Source organism: Pleurodeles waltl, chromosome 12 (assembly GCF_031143425.1).
Source record: "Pleurodeles waltl isolate 20211129_DDA chromosome 12, aPleWal1.hap1.20221129, whole genome shotgun sequence".
Taxonomy (NCBI): Eukaryota; Metazoa; Chordata; class Amphibia; order Caudata; family Salamandridae; genus Pleurodeles; species Pleurodeles waltl.
The window spans coordinates 676,004,251-676,032,014 of record NC_090451.1 but is presented as its reverse complement, the minus strand read 5'-3'; the positions used below and the strand labels follow the sequence as shown (position 1 = coordinate 676,032,014).

General features: G+C 48.5%; 1 protein-coding gene across 1 annotated transcript in view; it reads right to left on the bottom strand.

Annotated features, from left to right (window-relative positions):
* The window catches only part of LOC138267214 (extracellular calcium-sensing receptor-like), a 72,158-nt gene that overhangs the window by 7,826 nt on the left and 36,568 nt on the right, over positions 1–27,764 (bottom strand). Inside the window, exons 3-5 of the mRNA XM_069216069.1 lie at positions 19,272–19,799; positions 18,969–19,208; positions 17,174–17,401 (exon numbers count right to left, since the gene is read on the bottom strand). Coding sequence (XP_069072170.1) covers positions 17,174–17,401; positions 18,969–19,208; positions 19,272–19,799 — 996 coding nt within the window. The remainder of the gene's footprint in view (positions 1–17,173; positions 17,402–18,968; positions 19,209–19,271; positions 19,800–27,764) is intronic.

Sequence of the window (27,764 nt, the reverse complement as noted above, 5' to 3'; positions counted from 1 at the left end):
CTATGCAAAGTACCTTACATTTAACTTACTTACTTACCTGCAATTTGAATAGTATGGTTCTAAAATAAATTAAGAACATATTTTTTTTCTATATAAAAACCTATTGGCCTGGAGTTAAGTCGTTGAGTGTGTGTTCTCCTTTATTGCCTGGGTGTGTACAACAAGTGCTTAACACTACCCTCTGATAAACCTAACTGCTCGACCACACTACCACAAATACAGCATTGGTATTATCTGTTATTGCCTCTGTCAATCCTCTTGGGGAACCCCTGCACCCTGTGTACACTTTCTCTCACTTTGAGATAGTATAAACTGAGCCAGCTTCCTACATTGGTGGATCAGCGGTGGGGTCTAAGACATTGCATTTGCTGGACTATTCAGCCAATACCTGATCACACGACTAAATTCCAAAATTGTCATTAGAAAATAGATTTTTGAATTTTGGCTATTTTTCCTAATTTTTAAAAGTCCTGCTAGGACCTTGTGTAAGTCCCTGTTAGCATCTCTTTTTAAGTTTAAAAGTTTTGTAAAAGTTAGGATTTAATTACTAGAAGTAGTTTTAAGTTTCTTAAAAAGTAATCCCAACTTTTAGAGACATAGACCCTCATTCCAACCCTGTCGGTCGATGATAAAGCAGCGGTAATATCGCCAACAGGCCGGTGGTAAAAAAAAAAAATGGAATTATGACCATGGTGGAAACCGCCAACAGACAGCCACTTTAACACTCCGACCGCCACGACGGTGGCAACAAGTACCGCGGCGGTAACCGCCAACAGCCAGGCGGAAGACAATGTACCGCCCACTGTATTACAACATGCCAATCTCCCAGCTTTTCCGGGGCGGTACCAATGCCATCAAAAGCACAGCGGAAACAGTACACTGAAGGGAAATGATTCATCTCTTGACACTTAAGGAAGAACCACAATGCCATGGATCCCGAGATGCACATTTTCCATTTTCCCAATTCTGGTGTAACTCCTCATACACAAGGAACACGAATGCCGGCAAAGACGACCACTGTGAGTACTTCACCTAGCACACAAGGGAGGGGGAGAGGAAAAAGAGAGTGACACACTCACACACAAAACCTCCACCCTCACCCCCAACACCATACACACAAACGGATGCAACAACATTGCATATACACTCCGTAACCCTCAGGAATATCGCAAGGACAAAAGAAATGGATTAAAATGAGTGCAATAGTACAATTTTAGATAAAAATGTCCTTAAATCAATAAACAGTATGTACAATATATACAAAAGAAGGGACAATGCCCACTCCAAAATGTCCGTGGCCCATGGGGCCATAACACATAGGCCAAGGCCACACTTGACTCCTGCCTCAATACGGAGAGAACACTGGAGGGGCATCAGGTTGAAAATACACAGGCACCTCAGGTGGAAGATGGTACAACGCCACTGCTTCTTCCTGGGGAGTGCAAAGCCACTGTCTCTCTAGTGGGTGGGTTGCCCACTGCTTGGTCCTGGGGAGTGCAAAGCCACAGTCTCTCTAGTGGGTGGGTTACCCACTACTTGGGCCTGGGGAGTGCAAAACCACAGTCTCTCTAGTGTGTGGGTTGTCCACTGCTTGGTCCTGGGGAGTGCAAGGCCACAGTCTCTGGAGTGGATGCCTTCTTCCACTGGTTCTGTAGGGGGCTCTGTGCCCAGTGTGCTTTATCCGGCCAAGCAGGGGGTGAGTGGATGCCTTCTTCCACTGGTTCTGGAGGGGGCTTTGTGCCCAGTGTGCTTCATCCTGGATGGTGCAAGGTTACAGTCTCTCACCTGGGTGTCACACCTACAGGTGTTGCAGGGGCCAGGACGCACTGCAGCCCATGTATTCATGACTAGACACTGCTCGCCAGCCGTGATGGCTGCTCAGTGGATAGCAGTTGCGGTGCACGTGGCGGTGCTGTCAGTGGTGGGGGGGAGGCTCCAGCCCTTCCCCTGCAGCCTCGGACGGCTGCCCACAGGGGTTGCTGCTGCTGCCAGTGGTGCTGTTGGCAGTGCATGTGGCGGTGCTGACCGCGGTGCAGGTAGCGGTGCTGTCAGTGGTGGGGGGAGACTCCAGCCCTTCCCCTGCAGCCTCAAACCCTGCCCACTGGGGCTGCTGCCAGTGGTGGAGCTGGTGGTGCAGGTGACAGTGCAGGTGCTGGCTGCGGTGCAGATGTCGATGCTGTCAGTGGTGGGGTGAGGCTCCAGCCTTTCCCCTGCTGCCTCGGACGGATGCAGTGCCATGTGTGCCCCTTCCTGCCCTTGGCAGATGGTGGTGCCTCCTTGCTTCTGCCAGCAGCTGTTCCTTTCCTGCCCTTGCTGGCTGGTGGTGCCTCCTCCTTCCCCTTGCTGGCTGGTGGTGCCTCCTCCTTCCCCTTGCTGGCTGGTGTCCTCTTCTTGTCCTTGCTAAGTAGTGGCTCCTTCTTGCCCTTGGCAGGTGGTACAGGCACAATGACTGTGCTGACGGGTGCCTCCTTGGAGCCTCTCACACCTACAGTAGCTGCAGAAACCACAGTGGCCGTGGACTGGGTGGCTGAGGTGCTGGGGGGGTTCTGGCCACCCTGGCCCGAAGTGAAGGACGGGGGTGGGGGGGGGGGTGACAAGGAAAAGCTTCTTAGAGACACGGGCAGGAAGAGGGTGAAGGTTTGGGAGTGGAGGAAGAGGGAGTGGTTGTAGAAGGTATCTGTCTGCTGTTTTTGGGTGCAGGTGCATGGGCTGGATGCTGTTGTGAGGTGGATGGCAGAGTCAATGCCCTCCAGGTATGCATTTGTTTATGGCAAATGCCCTGCTAGACCCTGGATGGCATTCAGTATGGTTGACTGCCCAACAGAGAGGGATCTCAGGAGGTCAATAGGATCCTCACTGAGGGCAGCAGGGCTGACTTGGGCAGGGCACGAGGTGCCTGGGGCGAAGGAGATGCCCACCCTCCTGGGTGAGCGGGCACGGGAAACACGCTGAGGGGCTGCTGGGAGCGCGTTTCTGGCTCAGGTGTGACGGCTGTACCTGTAGTTGGGGTGGCCACAGAGGTTTCCGCCACCGCCAGAGATCTTCCATCGGAGGAGGAGTCGCTGTCGGTACTGTCCCCTCTGTCTCCGTCATGGTGCTCCCCTCACCCTCCGTCCCACTGGTGCCTTCCCCGTCAGTGGATTCAGCCTCCAGGCCCACGTGGGATGCAGCTCCCTCCATCATTGGTGCCTCTGCCAGATGATGCTGATGCACACAAGGGCAGGGTGACAAAACAAAAAGGGAGGGGGGGAGACAGAGGATACACTTGGTCAATGCCAGCAACAACACTACTGTTGGCGTACACAACTCACAGGGAACAGCCCTATGCACTAGGCCATGCACTACCAGTTACAATGCTAGTCACCAGCCCATAGAGTACAATGCCTAACGCCATTAGCTGCACGCTTGAAACCACAGGACCATGCCCAGTAATAGATGCCCACTAACATTATTGGGGTTGGAGTGCATCTGAACTTGCCCATCATGGAACCTACCCTGCCATGTTCGCCCTGGCCTAGGGGCACCCACAGCCCACATCCCCCCACCCAGGTAACACCTTAACATGCGCAAAGTCATTAATCTGAATCTGTACTCACCCCCTTGTGGCTGCTGTAATGCCTTCAAGTGCCCATCCAACTCAGGATAGGCCTCTGCCAGGATGCGGAACATTGGGGGGGGGGCCAGGGTACAACAGGCACCCCTTCCTCATTGGGAGGCCAGCCCAAGCTGGGCCTCCACCGTCTTCCGTGCCCTGTGGCGCAGGTCCTCCCACCGTTTGCGGCAGTGGGTCCTCTGCCTGTCAAAGACCCCCAGGGTCCGCACCTCCTTGGCGATGGCATGCCAAATACCCTTTTTCTGATGGGCGCTGACCTGCAGAAAAAAAATACATCAGAAAAGGTATTATTCATACCATCTGGACTGTCATACTCATGGCCCAACATATTCCTCCCATCCCCTTACGCACATACATTGACCACCACACATGCAGCAATCTGCCCTGGACCCCTCAACCCCCCCTGACACGAGGCTTACACATACAGCACTCCATACATTCATGCCCCACGCATCGTGCTCACAGTGTACTCACCTGTTGGTCTGGAGGACCATAAAGTAAGCAGTACTGGGGTAGGACACCATCAACCAGTCTCTCCAACTCCTCTGAAGTGAAGGCAGGGGCACTTTCCTGAGACACTCGAGCCATGGTCGCTTCCAGACACAGGTCGCAGCAGCACTTGCAGTGTAGGTCCTTTCCTGTTGAAGGTCAGGTAGCAAGTGAGTGAACAGATAGAAAATGACAGTCACGTCAGCGGCGGTGCATACCGTCACTGCCGGCGTACATCACCATTGGCTCCTGGAACACGTAGGCCCAAATGACCACCGCCCGCAATGGCGCACAACACCAGTGAAATTACCTCATTTCCACTTGTCCCTCCTCACAGGTCAGGCGGCCACCATTTCAGGGGAGCACAGGCCATGGCACCTAACTGCATCACACCAGACATAGGCACATCAACTGACTTACAAGTTCACATACTGTTTCTGTAAAACAAAAATAGCATATTAATCTGAGTATATGTTTGAATATGACCTTCTGCTCACTGCTTTTCACCCTAAAGTTCAACCGCTGAGGATGAATAGGAGATGGAGACATTTTCCTGTGTACAGACCCCTGGTGGACCTGGCAACAATGGAGGACAGGCACATTATTCTCACCTACAGACTTGACAGGGCCACTATCCAAGAGCTGTGTGACCAATTGGAGACAGACCTGTTTTCAGCTATCCGACACCCCACAGGTATCCCCCCTCCAGTGCTCCATTTCTTGGCAAGTGGTTCCTTCCAAGTGACAGTGGCCAGGGCATCAGGGATATCACAGCCTATGTTCTCAAACGTGCTGACCAGAGTGTTGTCTCCCCTGATGAAACACATGCGCAGCTACATCGTATTCCCCCAGGTGGATGATTTGGCCACAGTGAAGGCTGACTTCTATGCAATGGGACATATCTCCAACATCATTAGTGCCATTGATGGTACACATATTGCCTTTATCCCCCACCCCCCACGGATAAATGAACAGGTGTTCAAAAATCGAAAGAGCTTTCACTCTCTGAATGTGCAGATGGTGTGTTTGGCAGACCAGTACATCTCCCATGTCAATGCAAAGTGTCCTGGCTCTGTGCATGATGCCTTTATCTTGAGGAATAGCAGCATCCCATATGTGATGTCTCAACTCCAGAGGCACAGGGTGTGGCTAATAGGTGAGCCCATGGTCCCCACCCAGTTGATGTAGGTATATGGGTATCCCTCGATATTTACAGGTGACCCTGGTTACCCTAACCTCTCATGGCCACTGACCCCAGTGAGGAATGCCAGGACAAGGGCAGAGGAAGAGTAGAGCTCAAGAACCATGCAGCCATGCTGGCTATCCCTGAACTGGTGTGTGTTAAGACAAGAGCACAGAGCAGAGCACAGGGTGAAAAAGAAGTGTTGGAGCCTGGAATAATGACCCAACCTTCGAAGAGAAAAGGTAAGGGGACTGGGGGGGCCAGCCTCTGTGCAGCAACAGAAACAGGACCACTCTTCCCAGGAAGATGTCCTATCCCCTGAGGGAACTGAGTCCATGGAGCTGGCACCTTACCAGGTAGAGCTCTTGGGCCCAGGGGGACCCTCAAGGGAACAGCTGTGCCAGGGACAAAAGACTTGTCCCACTCTGAAAGGCCTGAGACAGGAAGCAGCTAAGCAGGAAAAAGGAAGTATCAGTGGATCCCACAGGGTCTATTGGTAGGATGGGCAAGAGATCCCAAACCTGGTGCAACTACGAGAGTGGTAGTGCCTCCGGGGTTTAGGGAGTTAATCCTCACCTTAGCCCATGACATTCCCCTTGCTGGGCATTTGGGACAAACCAAGACATGGGAAAGATTAGTTAACCATTTCTATTGGCCCGATATGCCCCAGTAGGTAAGGGAGTTTTGCCGCTCCTGTGTCATCTGTCAGGCAAGTGGCAAGACAGGTGGCCATCCAAAGGCCCCCCTCATTCCACTTCCAGTGGAGGGGGTCCCCTTTGAAAGGGTTGGTGTGGACATTGTGGGTCCACTAGAACCTCCCACAGCTTCAGGGAACCAATACATCATGGTAGTAGTGGATCATGCTACCAGATACCCTGAAGCAATTCTCCTTAGGTTAACTACTGCCCCTGCAGTAGCCAAGGCCCTAATTGGTATCTTTACCAGATGGGTTTCCCTAAGGAGGTAGTGTCTGACAGAGATACCAACTTTATGTCAGCTTACCTTAAACACATGTGGACTGACTGTGGGTGATTTATAAGTTCACCACACCTTATCATCCACAAACCAATGTTCTTGTGGAAAGAGTTAACAAGACATTGAAGGGCATGATCATGGGGCTCCCTGAAAAACTCAAAAGGAGATGGCATGTGCTCCTGCCATGCATGCTTTTCGTCTACAAAGAGGTGCCACTGAAGGGAGTAGAGTTTTCCCCCTTTGAGCTTCTGTTTGGCCATCCTGTAAGGGAACCACTAGCACTTGTAAAAAAAGGCTGGGAGAGACCTCTCCGTGAGCCTAAACAAGATGTGATGGACTATGTGCTTGGCCTCCACTCAAGGATGGCAGAGTACATGGAAAGGAGTGGGAAAGGCAAGCAAAAACCTTGAGGCCAGCCAAAAACTCCAGAAGTTTTGGTGTGACCAAAAGGCTGCAATGGTTGAATTCCAACCAGGGCAGAAAGTCTGGGTTCTGGAGCCTGTGGCTCCCAGGGCACTCCAGGACAGATGGAATGACCCTTACCCAGTGCTAGAAAAGAAGAGTCAGGTCACTTATCTAGGGGACCTGGGCACTAGCAGGACACGCACGAGGGTGATCGATGTCAACCACCTTAAGCTCTACAATGACAGGGCAGACATAACCATGTTGATGGTTACTGATGAGGATCAGGAAGCAGAGAGTGAACCTCTCCCTGACCTCCTCTCAACTGACCCCTAGGATGGATCAGTAGATGGAGTTATCTATTCAGACACCCTCTCTGCCCAACAGCAAGCTGACTGCAGGCAAGTCCTACAGCAGTTTGCTGAGCTCTTTTCTTTGACCCCTGCACAGACACATCTGTGTACCCATGATGTGGACACTGGAGACTGTTTTCCTGTCAAAAACAAAATATTCAGACAGTCTGACCAAGTCAAAGAAAGCATCAAAGTGGAAGTCCAGAAGATGCTGGAGTTGAGAGTGATAGAGCACTCTGACAGTCCCTGGGCTAGCCCAGTGGTCTTGGTCCCCATACCTCACACCAAAGATGGAAAGAGAGAGATGAGGTTTTGTATGGACTACAGAGAGCTCAATTCTGTCACCAAGACAGATGCTCACCTCATACCAAGAGCAGATTAACTGATTGATAAATTAGGTGCAGCCAAATTCTTTAGTACCTTTGACTTAACTGCAGGGTACTGGAAAATTAAGATGGCACCTGGAGCAAAAGAGGAAACAGCATTCTCAACACCTGATGGGCATTATCCTTTTACTGTTATGCTCTTTGGCTTAAAGAATGCCCCTGCCACCTTCCAAAGGTTGGTGAATCAAGTCCTTGCTGGCTTGGAGTCCTTTAGTGCAGCATATCTAGATGATATTTTGGTGTTTAACTCCAACTGGCAGGATCACCTGGTCCACCTGAAGAAGGTTTTGCAGGCCCTGCAAGCAGCAGGCCTCTCTATCAAGGCATCGAAATGCCAGATAGGGCAGGGTACAGTGGTTTACTTGGGACACCTTGTAGGTGGAGGCCATGTGCAGCCATTACAACCCAAAATCCTTCGAATTCTGGACTGGGAAGCTCCAAAAACCCAGACACAAGTCAGGGCATTCCTTGGCTTGACTGGATACTACAGGACGTTTATGAAGGGATATGGATCCATGGTGACTCCCCTCACAGAACTCACCTCCAAAAAGATGCCCAAGAAAGTTAACTGGACCTTACAATGGCATAAGGCCTTTAACACCCTACAAGAAGTTATGTGCTCAGCACCAGTTCTGAAAGCTCCAGATTATTCTAAGCAATTCATTGTGCAGACAGATGCCTCTGAACATGGGACAGGAGCATTCTTATCTCAAACCAATGATGATGGCCTTGACCAGCCTGTTGCTTTTATTAGCAGGAGGTTACCCCCCAGGGAACATCATTGGAGTGCCATTGAGAGGGAGGCCTTTGCTGTGGTTTGGTAAACGGTTGAGACCATACATGTTTGGTACTCACTTTATAGTTCAAACTGACCACTGACACCTCAGATGGCTCATGCAGGTGAAAGGAGAGAACCCTAAACTGTTGAGGTGGTCCATATCCCTACAGGGAATGGACTTTGTAGTGGAACACAGACCTGGGACGGCCCATGCCAATGCAGATGGCCTTTCCAGGTTCTTCCACTTAGAAAAGGAAGACTCTCTTGAGAAAGGTTAGTCTCATCCACTTTCAGGGGGGGTGGGGGGGGGATTGTTTGTGTAGGAAAATGCCACTGTTGGCATGGTTACCCCCAACCTTTTTGCCTTTTGTTGATGCCAGCTTTGATTGAAAGTGTGTTGGGACCCTGCTAACCAGGCCGCAGCACCAGCTTTCTTTCCCTAAAACTGTACCTTTGTCTCCACAATTGGCACAGGCCTAGCATACAGATAAGTGCCTTGTAAAAGGTACCCCTGGTACCAAGGGCCATATAGCCAGGGAAGGTCCGTAAGGGCTTCAGCATGTAATATGCCACCCTGGGGACCCCTCACTCAGCACATGCACACTGCCTCACAGCTTTTGTGTGCTGGTGGGAAGAAAAAGACTAAGTCGACATGGCACTCCCCTCAGAGTGCCATGCCCACAACCCACTGGCTGTGGCATAGGTAAGTCACCCCTCTAGCAGGCCTTACAGCCCTAAGGCAGGGTGCACTTTACCACAGGTGAGGGCATAGCTGCATGAGCACTATGTCCCTACAGTGTCTAAGCCAATTCTTAGACATTGTAAGTGCCGGGTAGCCATATAGAGAGCATGGTCTGGAAGTTTGTCATACACAAACTCCACTGTCCATAATGGCTACACTGAATACTGGGAAGTTTGGTATCAAACATCTCAGCACAATAATTCCACACTGATGCCAGTGTGGGATTTATTGGGAAATGCACACAGAGGGCATTTTAGAGATGCCACCTGCACGCCAGCCCAACTGCTATTGCTAGGCTGACCGGTCTCTGCCAGCCTGCCACTTCCAGACCAGTTTCTGGCCACATGGAGTGAGTGCCTTTGTGCACTCTGTGACCAGGAACAAAGCTTGTCCTGGGTGAAGGTGCTTCACACCTCCCCCTGCAGGAACTGTAACACCTGGCGGTGAGCCTCAAAGGCTCAAGCCTGGTGTTACAGCGCCCCAGGGCACTCCAGCTAGTGGAGATGCCCGCCTCCCGGACACAGCTCCCACTTTTTGTGGCAATCTGGGGAGATAATGAGAAAAACAAGGAGGAGTCACCCCCTCAGCCTGGTCCACCCCTAAGGTGACCAGAGCTGAAGTGATCCCCTCCTTAGAAAATCCTCCATCTTGCTTTTGGAGGATTTAGCCCAACAGGAATAGGGATGTGCCCCCCACCCCAAAGGTAGGAGGCACAAGGAGGGTGTAGTCACCCTTTGGGACAGTAGCCATTGGCTACTGCCCTCCAGCCCTAACACACCCCTAAGTTTAGTATTTAGGGACGACCCTGAACCCAGGACATCAGATTCCTCATGACCTACAAAGAAGAAGCACTGCTAACCTGAAAACCCAGAAGAGAAGAAGGAAGACGTCAACTGTTTTGGCCCCAGCCCTACCGGCCTGTCTCCTGATTCAAAGAACCTGCACCAGCGACTCATCCTGCGGGCCCAGCGACCTCTGCCGACTCAGAGGACTGTCCTGCAACTACAATGGACCAAGAACTCCCGAGCACAGCGGAACTGTCTACTTCAAGCAGGAAGAAACCATCTTTAAAGGGACTCTCACCTCACTCCAGAAGGTTGAGTACCCATCACTCTGCACCCGACACCCCTGGCCCGTGTCCAGAGAAACCAACGACCCAGAGAGGAACCCCAGGCGACTCTGACGACCTGTCCACCCTGGGCTAACCTCTCTGTACCCCTAGAATGACGCCTGCAGGGGGAATCCCGAGGACCCCCTTGACCGCGACTGGCCGGAAAGAAGAAACCCAACACCTGAAAAAAGCCCAGCACCCGCAGCCCCCAGGCTCGGGAAGAACCATCCACAGTGCAGCAGTGACCAGCAGCCAGCCCTCACCCTTTCCCAGGTGGTGGCTGGCCCAAGAAGCCCCCCTGTGCCCTGCCTGCAACGTCTGAGTAACCCCCGGGCTCCTCTATTGATTTCAATTACAAACCCGACGCCTTGTTTGCCCACTGCACTCGGCTGCCCCTGTGCCGCTGAGGGTGTGCTTTGTGTGCCTACTTGGGACCCCCCCCCAGTGCTCGACTGAACCCCCCTGTTCAGCTCCCTGAGGAAGCAGGTACTTACCTGCCAGCAGACTAGAACCAGAGCACCCCCTGTCTCCATAGGCGCCTATGTTATTTGGGCCCCTCTTTGACCTCTGCACCTAACTGGCCCTGTGTTGCTGGTGCTGGGTGTTTGGGATTGACTTAAACCCCCAACGGTGCGCTACCTATGCCCGGAGGCTGAACTTGTAAGTGCTTCACTTACCACATTAACCTAACTGTACTTACCTCCCCCATGAACTGTTGAATTTTGCAGTGTCCACTTTTAAAATAGCTTATTGCCATTTTATGCCAAACTGTGTGCATCACTCTTTTGATTTAAAGTCCTATCCACACCCATGCAAAGTACCTTACATTTAATGTACTTACCTGCAATTTAAATCTTGTGGTTCTAAAATAAATTAAGAAAATAATATTTTTCTATATAAAAAACGTATTGGCCTGGAGTTAGGTCATTGAGTGTGTGTTCTCCTTTATTGCCTGTGTGTACAACTAATTCTTATCACTACCCTCTGATAAGCTGCACTGCTCAACAACACTACCACAAATAGAGCATTAGTATTATCTAGAATTGCCTCTGTCAAGCCCCTTGGGGAACCCCTGGACTCTGTGCACACTATCTCTCACTTTGAGATAGTATATACAGAGCCAGCTTCCTACATCGGGTATATGTGAGACTTGAACCTCCCTTCCTGCAAGCGATAGCCCATCCAGTCACACCTAAGCTCCCAATGTGTGTGGCTGTCTCAGAGGGTCGCACACAGCCCAACTGCCAACAGCACCTAGTGATGGGATCAGAGACAGGCTACCGGTACCAAATGGCAAATGGAAAGATATTGCCAACTTACTAACAGAGTTATTATCATGATTTGTAAATTAAAATCCCGCTTCACCATAAGTGAGGCTTTTAAATTAGGATTCTAGAGACACCAGACACAAAACATGAACCAGTTACCTCTTCACATTTTCTATAAATACACTTGTATAATGTAATAAGGCATCTCCAATGTTATCCTGGGTGAGAGAAAGGCCTTGCAGGAGTGTAAAAATACATTTAAGAGTTTTTCACTATCAGGACATGTTAAACTTTAATGTATGTGACCAACTTTCTTAAAACACTGAACCCTGCCCTTAGGGCTGCCCAGGCCCTACCCTACTGGTGACGTATATGTTTTGAAAAGGAAAGTTTAAGCTTGTCAAAGAATTTTTTTTGACAGGTCGACATGGCAGGTTCAAAGTGCACACACAGGCTCTGCCATGATAGACCTAGAAATGTTTAAAGAGCTACTTAAATGAGTGGCACAGTCAGTACTGCAGACCCACTAGTAGCATTTCATTTACATGCCCTGGGCAGCCGTAGTGTCACTTTTGTAGCTACTTATAAGTAAATTAAATATGCATGATGGGTATAAGCCAACTCAACCATGTGGTTTTTGGAGGGATCACACACACATTATCACTGGTTAGTAGTCCTAAGGCCAACAGAAATGAATTCACCAAAAAGTAGGAAAAAGAATGCAAAAAGTTTGGAGGTGACCCTGCAAAAAGGCCCAGATCAACAAAACCTCATGTGAAGCTGCAGAGCATCTATAACTCCCTGGCCAAAATCACTCTCGCCCTCCCAGGCCGCACTCACATCACATCATACCAGTAGGAGCGACACTGGCTCAGCATACACAAATGATCACAATTCAGACTTCTCACCCAGACTTTCAAGGTCCTGCATAACACTGGCGCAGCATACCTCAATAATCCCATCTGCTTTTGCAAACCTTCCAGACACTGCCTCTCATCCAGACTCCTCATTGCACATATCCAACAAGTATAGAAAACCATATCCGCCAGTCAAGCCTTCTCCGATATCACTCCGAAAGCGTGGATCTACCTGCCACTATACATAAGAGTCTCTGCCTTACTTCTTGAATTCCACAAGAAGTTAAAGAGTATTTTTTAAGTATTCCCACTAGGTTTTAGGTTTAGCTAGGCTCACACCTGCTCAAAGCTAGGAGACCTTCCCGGGCGATAGCGAGCTCTAAAAATCTGCATAACATAACGTAAGGAAAAACAAGCAGTAAAGGGGAATCTTGCATGTGAGAGAATGTTGCAACATGGTATGAAAATATAGCATACAATAAAAATATGGAAATTACAAGTTGGAGTTTTAAAGAGCTGTCATTGCTTGTTAAAGACCTTATAAACAGAGGGTATTTCATAGTTGTAAAACCTCATTGGTGGACTTCTAGAAATACCTATTATCATTTTAGAGCTTGTACATAATGTTTATAACTGTTCTAAATTTGGCTCTTGTTTAATAACTTGGTAACAAACAAGTAGGTTTTAAAAAAACCTCCCTCAGTAAACCTTTTTAATTGAATCATTCCTTTTAGCAAACTAACTTAGTTGCTCAAAATTCTACTTTAAGTAAGCAAACCCAATTATTCGAAATGTATAAGACTCTAATAAAACACCTTTTTATCATGAAATTACACCACTGTATATTTATAAAAATGTTGTTTCGAGGTGTACATTATTAGAATTTTTAAGAGGAGCATTCACTTTCTGATATGCCAGTTTTTTGAAACACAACTCATGTTTTCTATGAAAAGTGTCTGCTCAGCACTACATGTGTTTTTGACAATATGTCCCAGAGCCACCTGTTATGTAATGTTCAATATATTTATATTTCACTGAATCTGTTAAAGCGTTTCATGTTATTAGCACAGAAAAAGTCAATTTATATAAGACATTTTGGGCCTTATTATGACTTCGACAGATGGATAAGCCCGTCTTCTGAAATCCCGATGGGTAGGTTACCGCCATTGTGGCAGCCTCCCCACCTGGCCCATTAAGAGATTCCCACTGGGTCAGCGGACAGAACTTCAGTTTCTGCCAGCTGGCCTAGCAGGAAACAGCCTATAGCATTGTCTCTGGCTCGTAATAGAGCCAGCGGCAATGCTGTAGTGCGTAGGGTGTACCAGTACCCGTCGCAATATTCAGTATCTGCAAAGCAGAGAGTAAACATTACGACGGAGCTGGCCAGGGGGGCCCCTGCACTGCCCATGCCAAGTGCATGGGAAGTTCATGGGCAGTGACTTGGCATGGGCAGTGCAGGGGTCCCCTTCGGCCCCCCGCACCTGTTGTGCACCAGCCTTTCCATGGTGGTGCTACCACCATGAAATGTCTGGTGAAGAACAAAGTCTTAATCCCCAGGGAAACACTTCAAGGATTAGAACCCCCGGGATGACAAATTCAGTCATAATATGCCGCTCGGACCGCCACCGCGAACCTGGTGGTCATGAGACCGCCAGGTTCCTATATCTGCATGTGATGATGTGCATCTTCTCATGTCCTCTTGCTACCTCAAATGCTCTTATATCTAGTTACCTCAATCATTTCTAAACATAACGTCATATTCACTAGTAGATATCACATAACCAGATGCTGCCATGATTTACCATGGATAGTATCATATGCAGAGGTACAACCATCACATGCCTGGTATCCCTCAATCTGAAAGTAAAGCAAGTGTATGGAAGGTAGAGCCTTGTATCCCATATACGGTCTGTTTTTGTCAAATGTAATTTCATATGTCTACATACATCCATGATATGCACACATGCAAAAACTGCATTCCAGCTACCTTCATGCATGCCTGGGTACTGCTTTCATATTTTGAGAGCAATCTCATGTACAGTAGTACAGCAATTATGTGTTGAGATACCTCCACAGATGCCCAAGTACTAACATCTTTTTCCAGTTACAGCCTAACACCAAGTGAACCCTCATCTTCTCATGTGCTGGCAAAATATGCTAATTTCAGGCTTAGATACCAGAGGACCATGTACAGACATCAGTTTTCCCATATGCCAAGAAACACCCATTTATTTAATATCTGCTGTAGCGCGCATCATACTGTAGGCTAAATTACAGCTATTAAATGCACATGTACATTACATGGTAGGGTCAGCTAAACAAGCCTGGACCCTCATCATAAGCTGAGGTAAACGACACATGCCCAGATACAGGAGTGTATGTCAAGTTACAGCCATCACATGCCAAAGTACAGCTCTATGTATTTAAATATAGACGTCAAGGGCAAGAGGCAGCATCATAAGTCCTTTTGCAGGCCACCTGGCTCCTCTTTTCGACCTGAAACTACGCATGGTCTTTTGCCTAATAGAAGAGATGTGACTACTGATCAGCACCGGAGAGATGGACACCTATGCACAAAAATGCGTTTTTTTCTTCACTAAGGTCCCTAGTTTCCATGTTTTTCCTTTTGTGTTTTTGCATTTAGGCAAGGATAAAAAGAAGAAGTTAGAAAGAGGATAGATCATCACACCAAGTGCACTTTGCCCCACCCACTACTCACAAGACAACAGTGCTGACATGAACAGAGCAGTCAAACAATGAGAAGACCCTCCTTGTGATATGGATGCTCTGCTTACCAACCGGAGAAAGAACCAGAGGGGAGAAAGTGTCCTGCAGAGATAGAATGATGAAAACCTCAACTAGCTAACCACTGCCTCTTGTACTTCTTACCTCACACAGTGCTCTAGGCGGTGGCCACAGTACAGCTTAAATGTTTTATTACTTTCCTCTCCTCTGACATCTCAGTAGGCAACAGTAGTGTTCCTCAAGCTCAGTGGAAAGATAAGGAGTGGGAACACATTTGCTTTAGAGGGGAGGTAGCACCAGGCCTTCCTCGGCTCTCACTTCACCTGCCTAGCCAGCCCTGAGTTTGCACCAGGGTCAGTGTGGTGGGTCTAAGCGGTGGCTGCAGCAGAAGAAATTAGGGTAAGAGCTGCAAGAGCATCTGTATTCAATGAAAGAAGATATGAAGGAGTAGCAGCGAACAAAAGTGGCATCCTCAGCTGCTAATAAATAGCTATTTACTACTCTTTGCAACTTATTTGTAGGGACACATGCTACATTGTGAGCTGTTGTCCGTGCATAGACATGTATTTCACTTCACCACCCCTTTTCCTCCAACCAGTACTATGCTTGGTGTGGACCTAAATAGACCTGCATCTAAATAAGCACTTGGGGGGATATTTATAAGGGGAGCAGCATCACTCTTGCTCCAAGCAACGTGGTGCAAGCACAATGGAAGTCCAAACTGCAATTTAGAAAGCCATGCAAAGACACCTTCCTTAGCCCAGAGTGCCTTCATAACTCTGGAGTAACGCAACACAGCGCAAATCACTAAATTGCGTTACTCTGCCCCAGGGAGGCGTTCCATTGGTGTTGTGTGGGTGTTGCCACTAAAAAGTGGATTTCGATGCAGTTGCATATTTACCAGAAGTAGTAGACACAGGAATGTGCCAAAATGCTTTGCCTTCCCAGGTGAGGCGTAACGAGAAGAAATATCTTTATTTCTCCTCATTTGTTCCTCCTTCTATGTGTGCTGCAGTCTGCGGCACACAGAGAAAAAGGTAAACTGCCTCAGGGGATAGCTTTTTTGCAAAATGGTGCCACTTCCTGCACAAAAACAATCCTCCTTGCAACACAGGCACCCTTGCACTATGCAAGGGTGCCTACTTGTGGTACAAGGCAGCTAAAGCAGGAGTGTGCCATATTCTTTTATATACAGAGCATTCCAACCCTTTCCCTGTCACGCAGTGCAGCAAGGTGACCTGCTGTGAAGTACTGTGTCCCAATCTAATAAATATGCACCTTAAGGTCAGAATTTTTATTAGTACCAAAAATACTGTCTCCTGTCCCAGAAGGTGTCTCAGAGTTTTGACATGCACGTAGATACACTAATGGGTGATCAGTTTCAAGGTCACTGTTAAAATTCTAGCAATAAATTGGTTTGAGAGATTTGATTTTTGTTGTGTTGTCACTCTTGGGTGACCTCTTTGGCAAGTAGATGGCCAACGGTTCTTAACCCTGTGACTTCTGTGTATCTCCAATCAATCACTACTGGAATCCTGGGAACCCGCCTTTCAATACCTACAATCTGCACCTCAAAACAATACACAAAAATCAGGAAAAAAAGTGTGCATCAAACAACTATAAATTTCATGTAATATTTTATTTAATATTTCACATACAAAAAATATACAGAAATTGAAATTTGGGAAGTTTGGAGCTTTTCAGATTTTAGTTTTAGTTCTAAAAGATGGAGGATTATGCTGGACTCTATCTTACCACTTTATCTTTTTTGATCACTTCTTTTTTTTGTGCATACCAGTTATTTAGTTGAGGCCATGAGTCATCCATATTATATTCTGTTTGTACTCGTGATGCTCCTTTGTATCAAGCTAGGAATACCAACCTAATTTTTAGCCTCTATTTTCAAATCCTTTCATTTTTACAGAGTGTTTTAAAGTTTTCAGTTCTACATTTTACTTCTTTATGTACATGTTTTTTTTATTGAAATGCTTGTGTTATTTTTCTAAATAGTTGTGGCATGCCTGAGTAGGTATCGCAGACCCACCCCCGCGCCCCACCGGGGCAACTTAGGAACGCCTGTTGTAGGATTCCAAGAAGTGAATAGGTGTCTTAGACTGGATGCATCCTCAGATACACAGATGTACATTTTGAAAGAAGAGAAATAAGTCACCTTCTCACCAAATCAGCATGGCCGCGTCACACTGTGTTGACTTTGAGTGGCCCCGAGTTGTATTTGAACAGTTATATGCAGTGACAGCTGTTATTGCTTACCTGGCTTTCCTGAGTATTCCACAAGATAGTACTGATGTTGAGTATGAACCTGTTCCTTGCAGGCGCATTGCCTTTATAGCGCCCCACTATCACCTGCTTGAGGGTGCCATCAATACCTGGCTGCCAGTTTACTATATCATACTGGGTCTGGGGGTTGCCTCCAGCATCGAAAGTCAATTCGGAGCCGGCTTCCTTCCGAGAGCGAACGTTTCGAACATAGTGTAGCAACTGAATGTAAAGAGATGGCAGATTTTAGCTTATTTCAAGTTAATCATATTTCCTAGTAATTTTGCAGCTGTCAACATCATTCCCATGCACTCCTAGAACATTTGAAGATTCCAATAAAGAGAGTAACAAATACTGCTTTACAGATACATCTATTAAACATCAGTTCTTGGACAATGGAGATGTCTTCCCACTGTGGCCTGTGTGAAGATACTCGGGTGTCTGTATCATTCAGACCTCTGACCTTGGAGTTGCGCGATTCATTAACCATACACCAATAGATTTAGCCTGCAGCCTATTATCTTTACACCATTAAGATGACTGACCAATACGGCAACATGATGATTACATTGATTGTGCTCTTTTTTTCTATTTGCTGTTGCTTAGCCTTTGTATATTTACTGTTCTAACTTCTCTAATGTATATATGCTCAGAATACAGTAGATATCTACTTAGATCTGCTATGATGGAAGAAGTGCCTGGGTTACTTGCCATTCTCTAATACAAAGCAAAGATAAAGGCCCTCATTATGACCCTGGCAGTCACCAGACCGCCAGGGTCAAGGTCGCGGTCGGACTGCTGCCAAAGTGGCAGTCTGACTGCGAAATTACGACCGTGACGGAGCTTCCATGGTCGGACTGCCGACACCGCCAGGTTGCCTCCAGCGAACAGCCTGGTGGTCTCGGTGGTTTTAATCCTCCTGCCCTGGGGATTAAAAGTTCCTTTTCCGCGAGCCTTTGCATGGCAGAAACCCTGCCGGCAGAATAGGGGTCCGTAAAAAAGGGGGGCAGAAAAAGGGTGCGGGAGCCCCATGGGGGGGCCTGCACTGCCCATGTGCCCAGCATGGGCAGTGCAAGGGTCGCAATGGACAGCCCCGCTGCGCGTTTCACTACCCAAATTACAGGCAGTGGAAAGCGAGACGGGTGCTGCTGCACTCGCCGCACCGCCACCCCACATTGGCGCCGGTACTATTAGGAGCCAGTGTCAATGTTGAGGCCCTGTTCACCGCAGGGCCAGTGGGCGGAAACACTGTTTCTGCCCGCCTGTCCTGCGGTGAACTCTTTATAGGGCGGGTGGTGTTTTGGCCGCACTGGCAGCCTGATGGCTGTACAAGTTTAGTGGGAGGCTTGTAACGGGAGCCTAAATGTCCTTGGCGAGAAACCAGGAATGGAGGCCAAGGGGATGGGGCGAGGGTGGAAAAATAAGTAGCTGTTGTTCAAAATGGAAGATGGGAGTTATTGAGGAATGTGTAAAGCATGGTATGGTGTGGGGAGGGGTGAAAGGACAAAAAGGGTTAGAGTGTGGCGCTCAACCACCAATGAAGGAAACCTTGTTTTTCTCCATTCTCTGTCTTAGGCTTTTAATACAGGACGCTCTGAAAACTCATCTGAGAAACATCGATCTTCACCTTCATTTCAGGAAATGTATTAAGTAGTTAATGCCACCCTTTTATGCCCTTTTCACCCTTGTTTTCCATATCATTCTTTCACACCAAGAATCCTCATAGCTCCTAGGACACTACAACATAATTATAAGGCAATGAAAAGAAACTCTAATAGTGTTTTCCCACCTGCCATGGTTGGAATGCCAGGATATCTGCACAGGTGCCATGATAGAAAGGGCCTTGCCCAGCCCTGCAGGAATGCAAATCATGCAAGGACACTGCTAGAGCGTATACAGCACTGTAGACATTGTATGTGACTCTTGGAACAACGAGGTCACTGTAGAAGGTTTTACTTAGGTCCAATTGATCATTCTCCAAACAATACTTTGTACTGTAATTCCATGAGATTTGGGGAGGTGTTTCCTCCTGCCACTTACAGTTAAAGTTGTTTTCCCAGAATTCTTTCATGAAAATATCTTCTGGCGACACGGAAGGATGAATACTTGTAAAATGCTCTTTGAAGCCTGGTATGTCACCACTGTGAATGGCAAACCCAATGCTCCCACTCAAGATACTCGAGTACTTTTCCACTGATAGGAGAGGAGATGTTGACCAGGCTTCACTGGCAATCCAGATCCTGCCAGTCATGTTTTGTCCCACCAGCTCATCCATGAGCGGAATCAAGAGGTTATCACTGGAGAATAAAATGATGGCATTGGCTGATGACCCTCTGATGGCTTTGGCGAGGAGCTGTGCTTCCTTCTCAGCATATATGTTCATGATGTACTCAGTGAAAGCAATGCAGGCCCCGGCCTTGACAAGTTCTTGCTGCAATATTTGGACACCATGTTGGCCATAGTCATTGTCTGTAGCCAAAATACCCACCCATGTCCATCCAAAGTGTATCACCAGCTGACCCAACCCTTGGGCCTGGAAGTCATCACTTGGGATGGTCCGGAAGAAGGAAGGGAAGTGTTGCCGGTCACTCAGGAGAGGACTTGTTGAAAAATAGCTGATCTGTTAAAAGAAAGTAATAACCCATGTTAATCTTTGGTGCTCTTGCATATTCCCCAAGAAGCAACAGCCGTGCATGCTGAGGTTTTTCAGCACAAGTAACACCAGGTTCGACATATTGCTAAGTCAAATGATTGACTCAATAAGCTAGTTCTATCAATGGATTTTCCATGAAGGCAAGTGCCATATTATCACTTTCATTCTAAATGCCAGCAATATTGAAAGTGTACCTCACATGCCACACAAGGATCACTGCTTTCAAAATTTTGTTCACACATACAAAAATGTTTTTAAGCCTAGAAGGAGGTAATGTATGCTTCCCTTAAACACAAGGAAGAGGGCTGAGCAGTAGCAGTGGTGGGAGCTTTAGACACACAGGTAAAACATAGGCAGCAGTGCATATTTCTGTGCTGAGCAATGGATTTTCCCCTTGTTGACACCCATTCTGCTTGTTGTGGCAAATAATAACTGCAGACTCCTGTGAGCATCTTGCAGATAACAGAGTGATACCTGGCCATAGTCAGATGAGTATTTCATCCCTTTCATGTGGAATAAAGGAATACCATTGGATTTGGTAATTTAAATCCCCCCTGATAATCATGCTAAGCGATGGAATGAATAAATTAAGTGTCAAGCTCTATTTTCTAAAAACAAAAAAAAAAGTAAATATACAAAAGTCATAGGAATGGTAAATTAAGCTGATGGTGTAGACTTCAAAATAAAACTATGCACCCCATTGCACAGAACTCTGCAAATGAAAGGGAAGACAGCTTCAGAGTTTGAAATGCCAAAGAAATTGGTAAAAGAAATGCAATGCCTCTGCTGTGCCACTAAAGCATGTGAATGAGAGCAAGGTAATCTACAAAACTCACGCTTTTGGTCCTAAGATAAGTTTAGTTAGAGAGGGGAATACAATTATAAATTTGTGTTATAACGTACAATTTTTTTCTGTTTGTTAGCCAACATAGTTGCCACTGTCTTGTTTGGCTACGCAGTAACCACTAAACGTATTGTGCGCACTTGGAGAATGTAAAAGAAATAATTATTAGTTGAGGCATATTGGAGTCCACAACAAGTAATACATTCACTGGCCAATCGGGTCCATTGAAAGGTTTCAGTAATTTAAACCAGGGGCTCAATCGCCGGTAGCTACGGCACGGAAAACACAAGCTTAACTGAAGGAAAATATGTCAATCACTGAACAAGTGTGAAAACACATAGTTAAAAAGTCAAAGCCACAGCACAATAAAAATCCCACTCTAATTTAGCAAACCAGAGAAAATATTATTGAACAAAATGTAATCAAAATAAGAAAAAACAATAAAGGGAACCGCAGATGTGATTTGACTGGAAAACCTTCTAAGGAGAATGAAAGGCTCTTTGTAAGATTAGTACAAGGTGAAATTTCAGGTGAGTGTGCTGGAGCTCGAGTTAGATACGCCAAGTGAATTGGTCCTGGTGAAAGTTCCATTTCAGAAAAGGAAATTGTCATATTTTTGCAGAAAAAAACTTTACAATTCTTTTATATCCCATTGCAGAATGGGGCCCCTTCTGGCACAAACACTATTCTGACCACAATGCAGTACCCGTGCATGACAGTGCAAGGGTGCATGCATTGGTGCTTGGCAACCGAAAGTGCGCTAGCGCTACAATAGAGCAGAACTCCTTCTTAGTGGATATGGTGCATTTCTGCTCCCTCCCTTTGGTGCAATGTAAGCAAAGCACCTTCCTTGGTGCATTGTATTGCATCATAGTTTAGTAATGTGATCCATGATATTTTATGGATCAAATCTGTTTATTAGTTTTCAATTATCAAACATCGCATATGCAGTACATCACAATATTGCCCAAAGGCTCGTTATTAGCTTACTTAATGCAAAACAATAGAAAAAAAAAGTTAGTGATTTAATACAACTATGTTTCCCGCTACTGGCTAACAATTCAATGATCAAACAATCCCAGGCCCTGATACCATATATAAAGCTAGCCCATATACAGATCTCTTTGCAGATATAATCCCCTGCACTCAATTCAAATTCAGAACCCTCAGATAAATTGGGTGTGTCAGCACTGAAAATTCCCCAGACAGGATACATAAAAATGGTTGCCAAAGTTCTTTAAAGTCCCTGCTCTGCTGCTGAGAAGACAGGGTAAGCTTTCCATAGCGAGAATAAACCAAAGCTTATGCAGCCACGAGACTGATGTCGGAATCCGCTCTGTCCCCCACATAGATAGCAACAGCTGTACTGCTGCATTCAAGGCTAAAGCCATCTGCCGGCCCTTCAATGATGTCAGGGGAAACGTGAGGGAATTGGGAAGGCCCAATAAAACATATGCAGGAAATCTAGGAATCTGAGTGTCAAAAGCCCTGTCCACAGTATCTAACATGTCCTTCCAATACCGGTGTAGTTTGGGGCAATGCCATAGCAGATGCACAAGGGAGCCACCCCCCCCCCCACAACCCCCCAGCAAAGACTAGATTTGTCATGATCCCAAGCGTGGATCCTATTTGGGGTATAATACCAGGAGGAGGCTACCTTATAGGCTGTCTCTGTACCTGCAGAGTGATAAGCTGTGTGGTGCACCCTATAAAAGACACTCTCCCACTCATACTCCGATAGCTCCCTCTCAAGCTCCCTTTCCCATCTCAGTTGTCCCTTAGTCTTGGTCGAACAGGCCTCCCCTCGTATAAGGACATATAGCTCAGAGACCACGCGCTTATCATCCTTTTTCGTTAGTATCCATTTTTCAAACGGTGTTAACGGTCTATCTATTAATAACCTATTGGCTGGAAGAAGAGCCCAGTGTCTTATTTGATAGTACATCATCCTGTCAGCTTCAGTTAGGCCATATAGCTCCCTCATCCGGTCAAAGGGGATAACCCCCTGCTCATCAAATAAGTATCCCACCCTTTTGCAGCCCCCTTCGTACCACCAACGCAATGCTTCAGACTGTAGGCCCAGGCCGAAATCGGGGTTCGCGCCCAGAGGAGTCATTGGAGACGGAAAGGTCATCAAACCCACCCCGTGGGCCTCCCGATCCCATACTTTCATCGAAACCTCCCTGACCGTGGATATATACAATCCCTGCGCCCTATGACGTCGCTTAAGCCAGGGTTCCTTCCATATGTGAGAGCCCACCACTGCCTGGTCCATAAAACACCAATGTTTCTCTGAGGACGGTCGGCTCCATTCCAAGAGGAAACGCAGCTGTGCTGCTTGGAAGTATCGAAGGAGACGGGACCGCCAGCCCCCCACCCTCTCTTGGGACGATACAGGATCTGCGCGATAACCGCTCCGTCTTCCCTTCCCATATAAATCTTAGAACCGCTGTTTGGAGGGTCGCTATCGTCCGCGGAGGGGGCTCCAACGGGAGCGCCTGGAACAGATATAATATACGTGGTAGGATGGTCATCTTCACTGCTGCGACCCTACCCAACCAGGACAATTTAAGTTTCCCCCATGCCTCCAAGTCACGGTGCACCTCCTGAGTTTGTTTCACATAGTTCAACGTCGCTGTGCGGGCAACTGTGGTGCCCAGCTCGATCCCCAAGTATGGGAGCCCCTAGGAGGACCATGTGAAGTGGAATCAGGCCTTCAGATCCCATTCGTGCTCCGCACTAATAAACTTGCCCAGGGCCTGCGATTTAAGCATATTCATTCTGAACCCCGTGACCCACCCAAATTCCTATAAGACACCCATTAGCGGCGGTAGTGAGGCCATAGGCTCCGCCAGAGTAAGGATAACATCATCCGCGTATAGTGATATAAGGTGTTCATCTCTCCCAAACTTCACGCCCTTAATCCGAGGGTCATCTCGGAGCCTCTGCGCCAAAGGCTTCATGTAAAGCGCAAAGAGGAGTGGCGAAATCGGACACCCCTGCCTGCTCCCTCTTTGGACGGTAAACGGCATCATGGAAAGTGTCCCGTTGACCCGAACCGCCGCCCGAGGCGCTTGATAAATGCAGCGAATCCATGCCATAAAGCCCGATCCCAGACCAAAGTGCTCAAGCACCTTAAACAGGTATGGCCAGTAAACCCTATCGAACGCCTTTTTGGCGTCGATGGACAGGAATAGCGCCGCCCTACGAGAGCGTTCGGTTTTATCCAAGAGGTGAAGCAGTTGCTTGGTATTATCGCTGCATTGCCTATGCAATATAAATCCCGCCTGTTCAGGATCCACCAGCCCCGGCATATAGTAATTGAGACGATGTGCCAAAATGCCAGGGAATAATTTAGCGTCAATATTCAGAAGGAAGATAGGCCTATATGAAGCATATGCTGCAGGATCTTTCCCTGGCTTTGGGATAACCACTATGGTAGCATCTAACATGCTAGGCGTAAGGGCGCCCGTTTGACGAAAGGAGTTAAAAAGTCGCACCAAAACAGGAACAAGCTCCACACAGAAGGATTTATAAAAAAGCGCTGAGAAGCCATCTGGGCCAGGTGACTTGCCGGTTTGCAGCCGAGCGATCACTGATATAACCTCTTCCGCCCTTATAAGTAAACCTAACGTGGTCGCCTCTCTCAAAGACAAGGGGGTGATTGCTATATCCTCTAAGAAGGATTCTCGGGTTATGGTACAGGGCTCCTCAGCCCTGTATAGATTTCGATAGAATTCAGCAAAAGCCTGCGCTATTTGGTCACTCGTGAGTGCTTCTGTTCCAGATGGGGAGCGCACCATTTTTATCATTGATGCTGGACACTGCACTCTGAGCCTATGCGCCAACAACTTCCCACACTTATTGCTTCCTACATAGTACTTATGTTTGTGGCGGACTACCACGTACTCTGCCCTGTCCCAGTCCAGTCTCCTCAGCTGCCTTCGCACCTTCTCAAGCTCTCGCCAACTTCTAGGAGCACCAGTATGTTTATGAGAGCGCTCTAAAACCCTCACTCGCTGCTCTAGTTCCCACCTAAGTCGGCTCCTTGCTTTATTAACTCTAGAAAAAGGGACATCACTTCACGCCTCAAGACAGCCTTTAGTGCCTCCCACAGTGTTGCAATGCTTACTATCCTGTCATCATTAAAACTTAGGTAGTCTGTTATTGCCCTTCAGAGCACCTCTACCGTTGCAGCATTCTGAAGCATCGAATCCCTAAATCGCCATCCCGATGTGCCAACCTTCTCCATGTCCATGTAGATCTCGACTGTAATTGGGGCGTGATCTGACAGGGCCCGCGGCTCAATCACTGACCATTGTCGTCCTACATCTGACAGAGACCCCGTCTGCCCATACCGATGACCTGAGCGATCCAAGTCCCCATCCATCACCAAATTAAAGTCACCCCCCAGCAATACAGCACCATCAGGGGATTGGAGCAGCGGAGTCAAAGACTGTCTCAGGAAGGATTCTTGTTGGGAATTAGGTGCATAGAGGGAAGCGATCGTGAAGGAGAAACCCCCCAGTCTAAGCCTCATGGCCAAGAGCCTCCCTGTAACCTCGTGCAGCTTTGATATCACTTCCCCCGGAAATGAACGTGACAGAAGTATCGCCACCCCTGCATGCTTTGATGGTAGCGAGGACCAGAACTGCCTGGGGAACCACTTAGAGCGCATACGGTAGGTATCTTTAAAGACAAAGAGCATCACCTGCAAGAGACATATATGACTCCCCGATCTCTCTAGAGCTGATAGGATAGCTAGCCTCTTTGTAGGGTTATTGAGCCCCCTCTCATTTAAACTTAAACATTTAATGATCATAGCCTATTCTGAGAGGAGCAAGCAGAGGAGGCAGGGGCACAGCCGAGGACTACCCCCGACATTAAAATCTAGACCACCAAGAGCACTCAGGCCCAATGGTATCTCCACCAAAGGCCAGCATTGCAGGGAAACCCAACAACAAACAACTAATAAGCACAACAGGTGCATAGAACACAGAAGTCCTCGGTTGTCGATACTCGCGAGGTGCAGTTTCCACGGGGCAGTATATCCAACCAGATCCAATGATCAAGTCCAGTGCCCCCGCCACCTCGACCCTCTTCAGTGATCCACATGATGTTAGCAATGCAGCCAGTAGCAATCCCGGCTGCCCCCAGGTGTCCAAACTAGGCCGAAGTTCCGGCGGCCACATTGTTCAAAGCGGCTTCTCTCTCCAACCTCAGCTCCGAGGCCGTCGGGTGCTGCAGCTTCCTTTTCTTCTCTTTTGTCCGCCTTCGAAGGGGGCCCCCCTCTGGGAGGGCCGCCCCCTCGCTTGCCTCCCGGCCTATATCCTCCAGGCCCAGGACGCGGCTAGCTTCCAAGACGGATTTCACCTGCCGGAGCTGCTCCTCCCAGCAGAAGACCAAGCGGAACGGATGGCCCCAGGAATAAGACACATTGTGCGCTCTCAAGTGTTCCGTGATCGGTCTGAACTCTCTCCGTCTCTGCAAAATCCGCACCGATAGGTCATGGAATAGCTGGAGTTCATGCCCTCGAAAGCGAACACTCTGGAGGTTGCGGGCCCACTGTAGGATCTTTTCCTTAAGGACAAAGTTGTGGAGACAAGCTAAAATGTCAGGAGGGCGGTCTCCAGGGCCTCCGGCGCGCCCAGCTCGGTGTACCCGATCCAGAACTACCTCCCGTGTCTCGTCTGTGCCAAGCAAGGAGCGAAACAGGTCCACCACGTAGCCCCCGATGTCCTCTTTTTCAACCGCAACCGGTGCCCCTCTAATACGGATATTTTGTCGCCTCGAGCGGTTTTCCAAGTCTTCAACCACCATCTGGAGGAGGTCCTGCTGCTCTCGGAGACGGACTACCTCCTGTTGCAGGCCTGCCACCTCTTCACCGCGCGGGATCTCATTGTCCTCTAGCTGCGATACACATTCACCCAAGGAGGTAACCTCTCCTCGTAACTCCCTCACCTCCTGTGATATGTCCCTTCACAGCTCTTGGATATCTCCCCGTAGCGACTCAAACAGGGATGTCAGAAAGCCTTTCGTACCGGGAGAGCTCTCCTCTGGCTCTGTCTCCACGTGACTCTCCAGGGCCCTCGTCTCTGGTAGGTCCTCCGCAACTGTACCAGGTGTCAGGCGCGTCCCCGCCAGCATATCCCTCACTGGTCACTCGCGTTTGGACTTTGCTGCCGCCATGTTAAGCCGGCCTGGTCACGCCTCGCTGGCCCTCTGCCGCCGAGCTTCCAAGATTTCTATATGGGGCCGGTCAGTATGCGCCCCACTCGCCGGGACCGCGCTCAGGTCCGATCCCTAGTAGCCACCCTTTGCAACAGTCCAGTCCTGGCGCCCTTCCAAAAATTTGCGGGGCCACACTTGTCAAAAGTTCGATTAATGGAATAAAGTAGCCCGGAGTCCAATCCTCTGGGCCCCTACCTTCTGCTGGGGCCCAGCCCTTCAGACGGCCCCACTCCAAGGCGCCAGTTTGAGGAGGCCCTGCCGATCTCTCCTGGTCCAGCCGAACACCAATGAGCGCCCTCTCCTCCAGGCGCCAGGTTCTGCGGTGTAATACGACTGCTGTGGGGCCCGAAGCGAACCCCCAGACTCTCAGGACCACGGTACCATACCTGGAGGAGCCATCAGGGAGAGGCCCGTCTGGCGGCCCAGGCCGCCTCCCGCGTGGCTCTGCCCCGTCCACAAGGCTGAGCCCAGCTCCCCCGTGGGAGCGGCGAAACCCGGACCCGGCCGCAGCCGAGCGGGTCAAAGCACCCAGGGGCGCCTCACAGTGCGGGAGAGCCTCCAGGCTTCCCCCCCTCGGGCCGCGAGGCACTTTCCAGGATCGAGGTGGCGGAGCGCTCACGGACACGTCCTAGCGCTCCACATCTTGGACACGCCCCCAATGATATTTTAGTAAGTATAAAAATAAGTCTTTGAATCGAGTCTGTAGCTGGTGCGCGCCAAAAGCCATAGATTAAAGTGCATATCTATTCTATGGCTTTTCCTGTGTGCCAGTTACAGCCTGACCAGCAACACTGTTGTTTTGGGCCGAGTTACTAAGGGAACAAGCCATTTGTAATGTGATACTGGTCCAGTCTTCA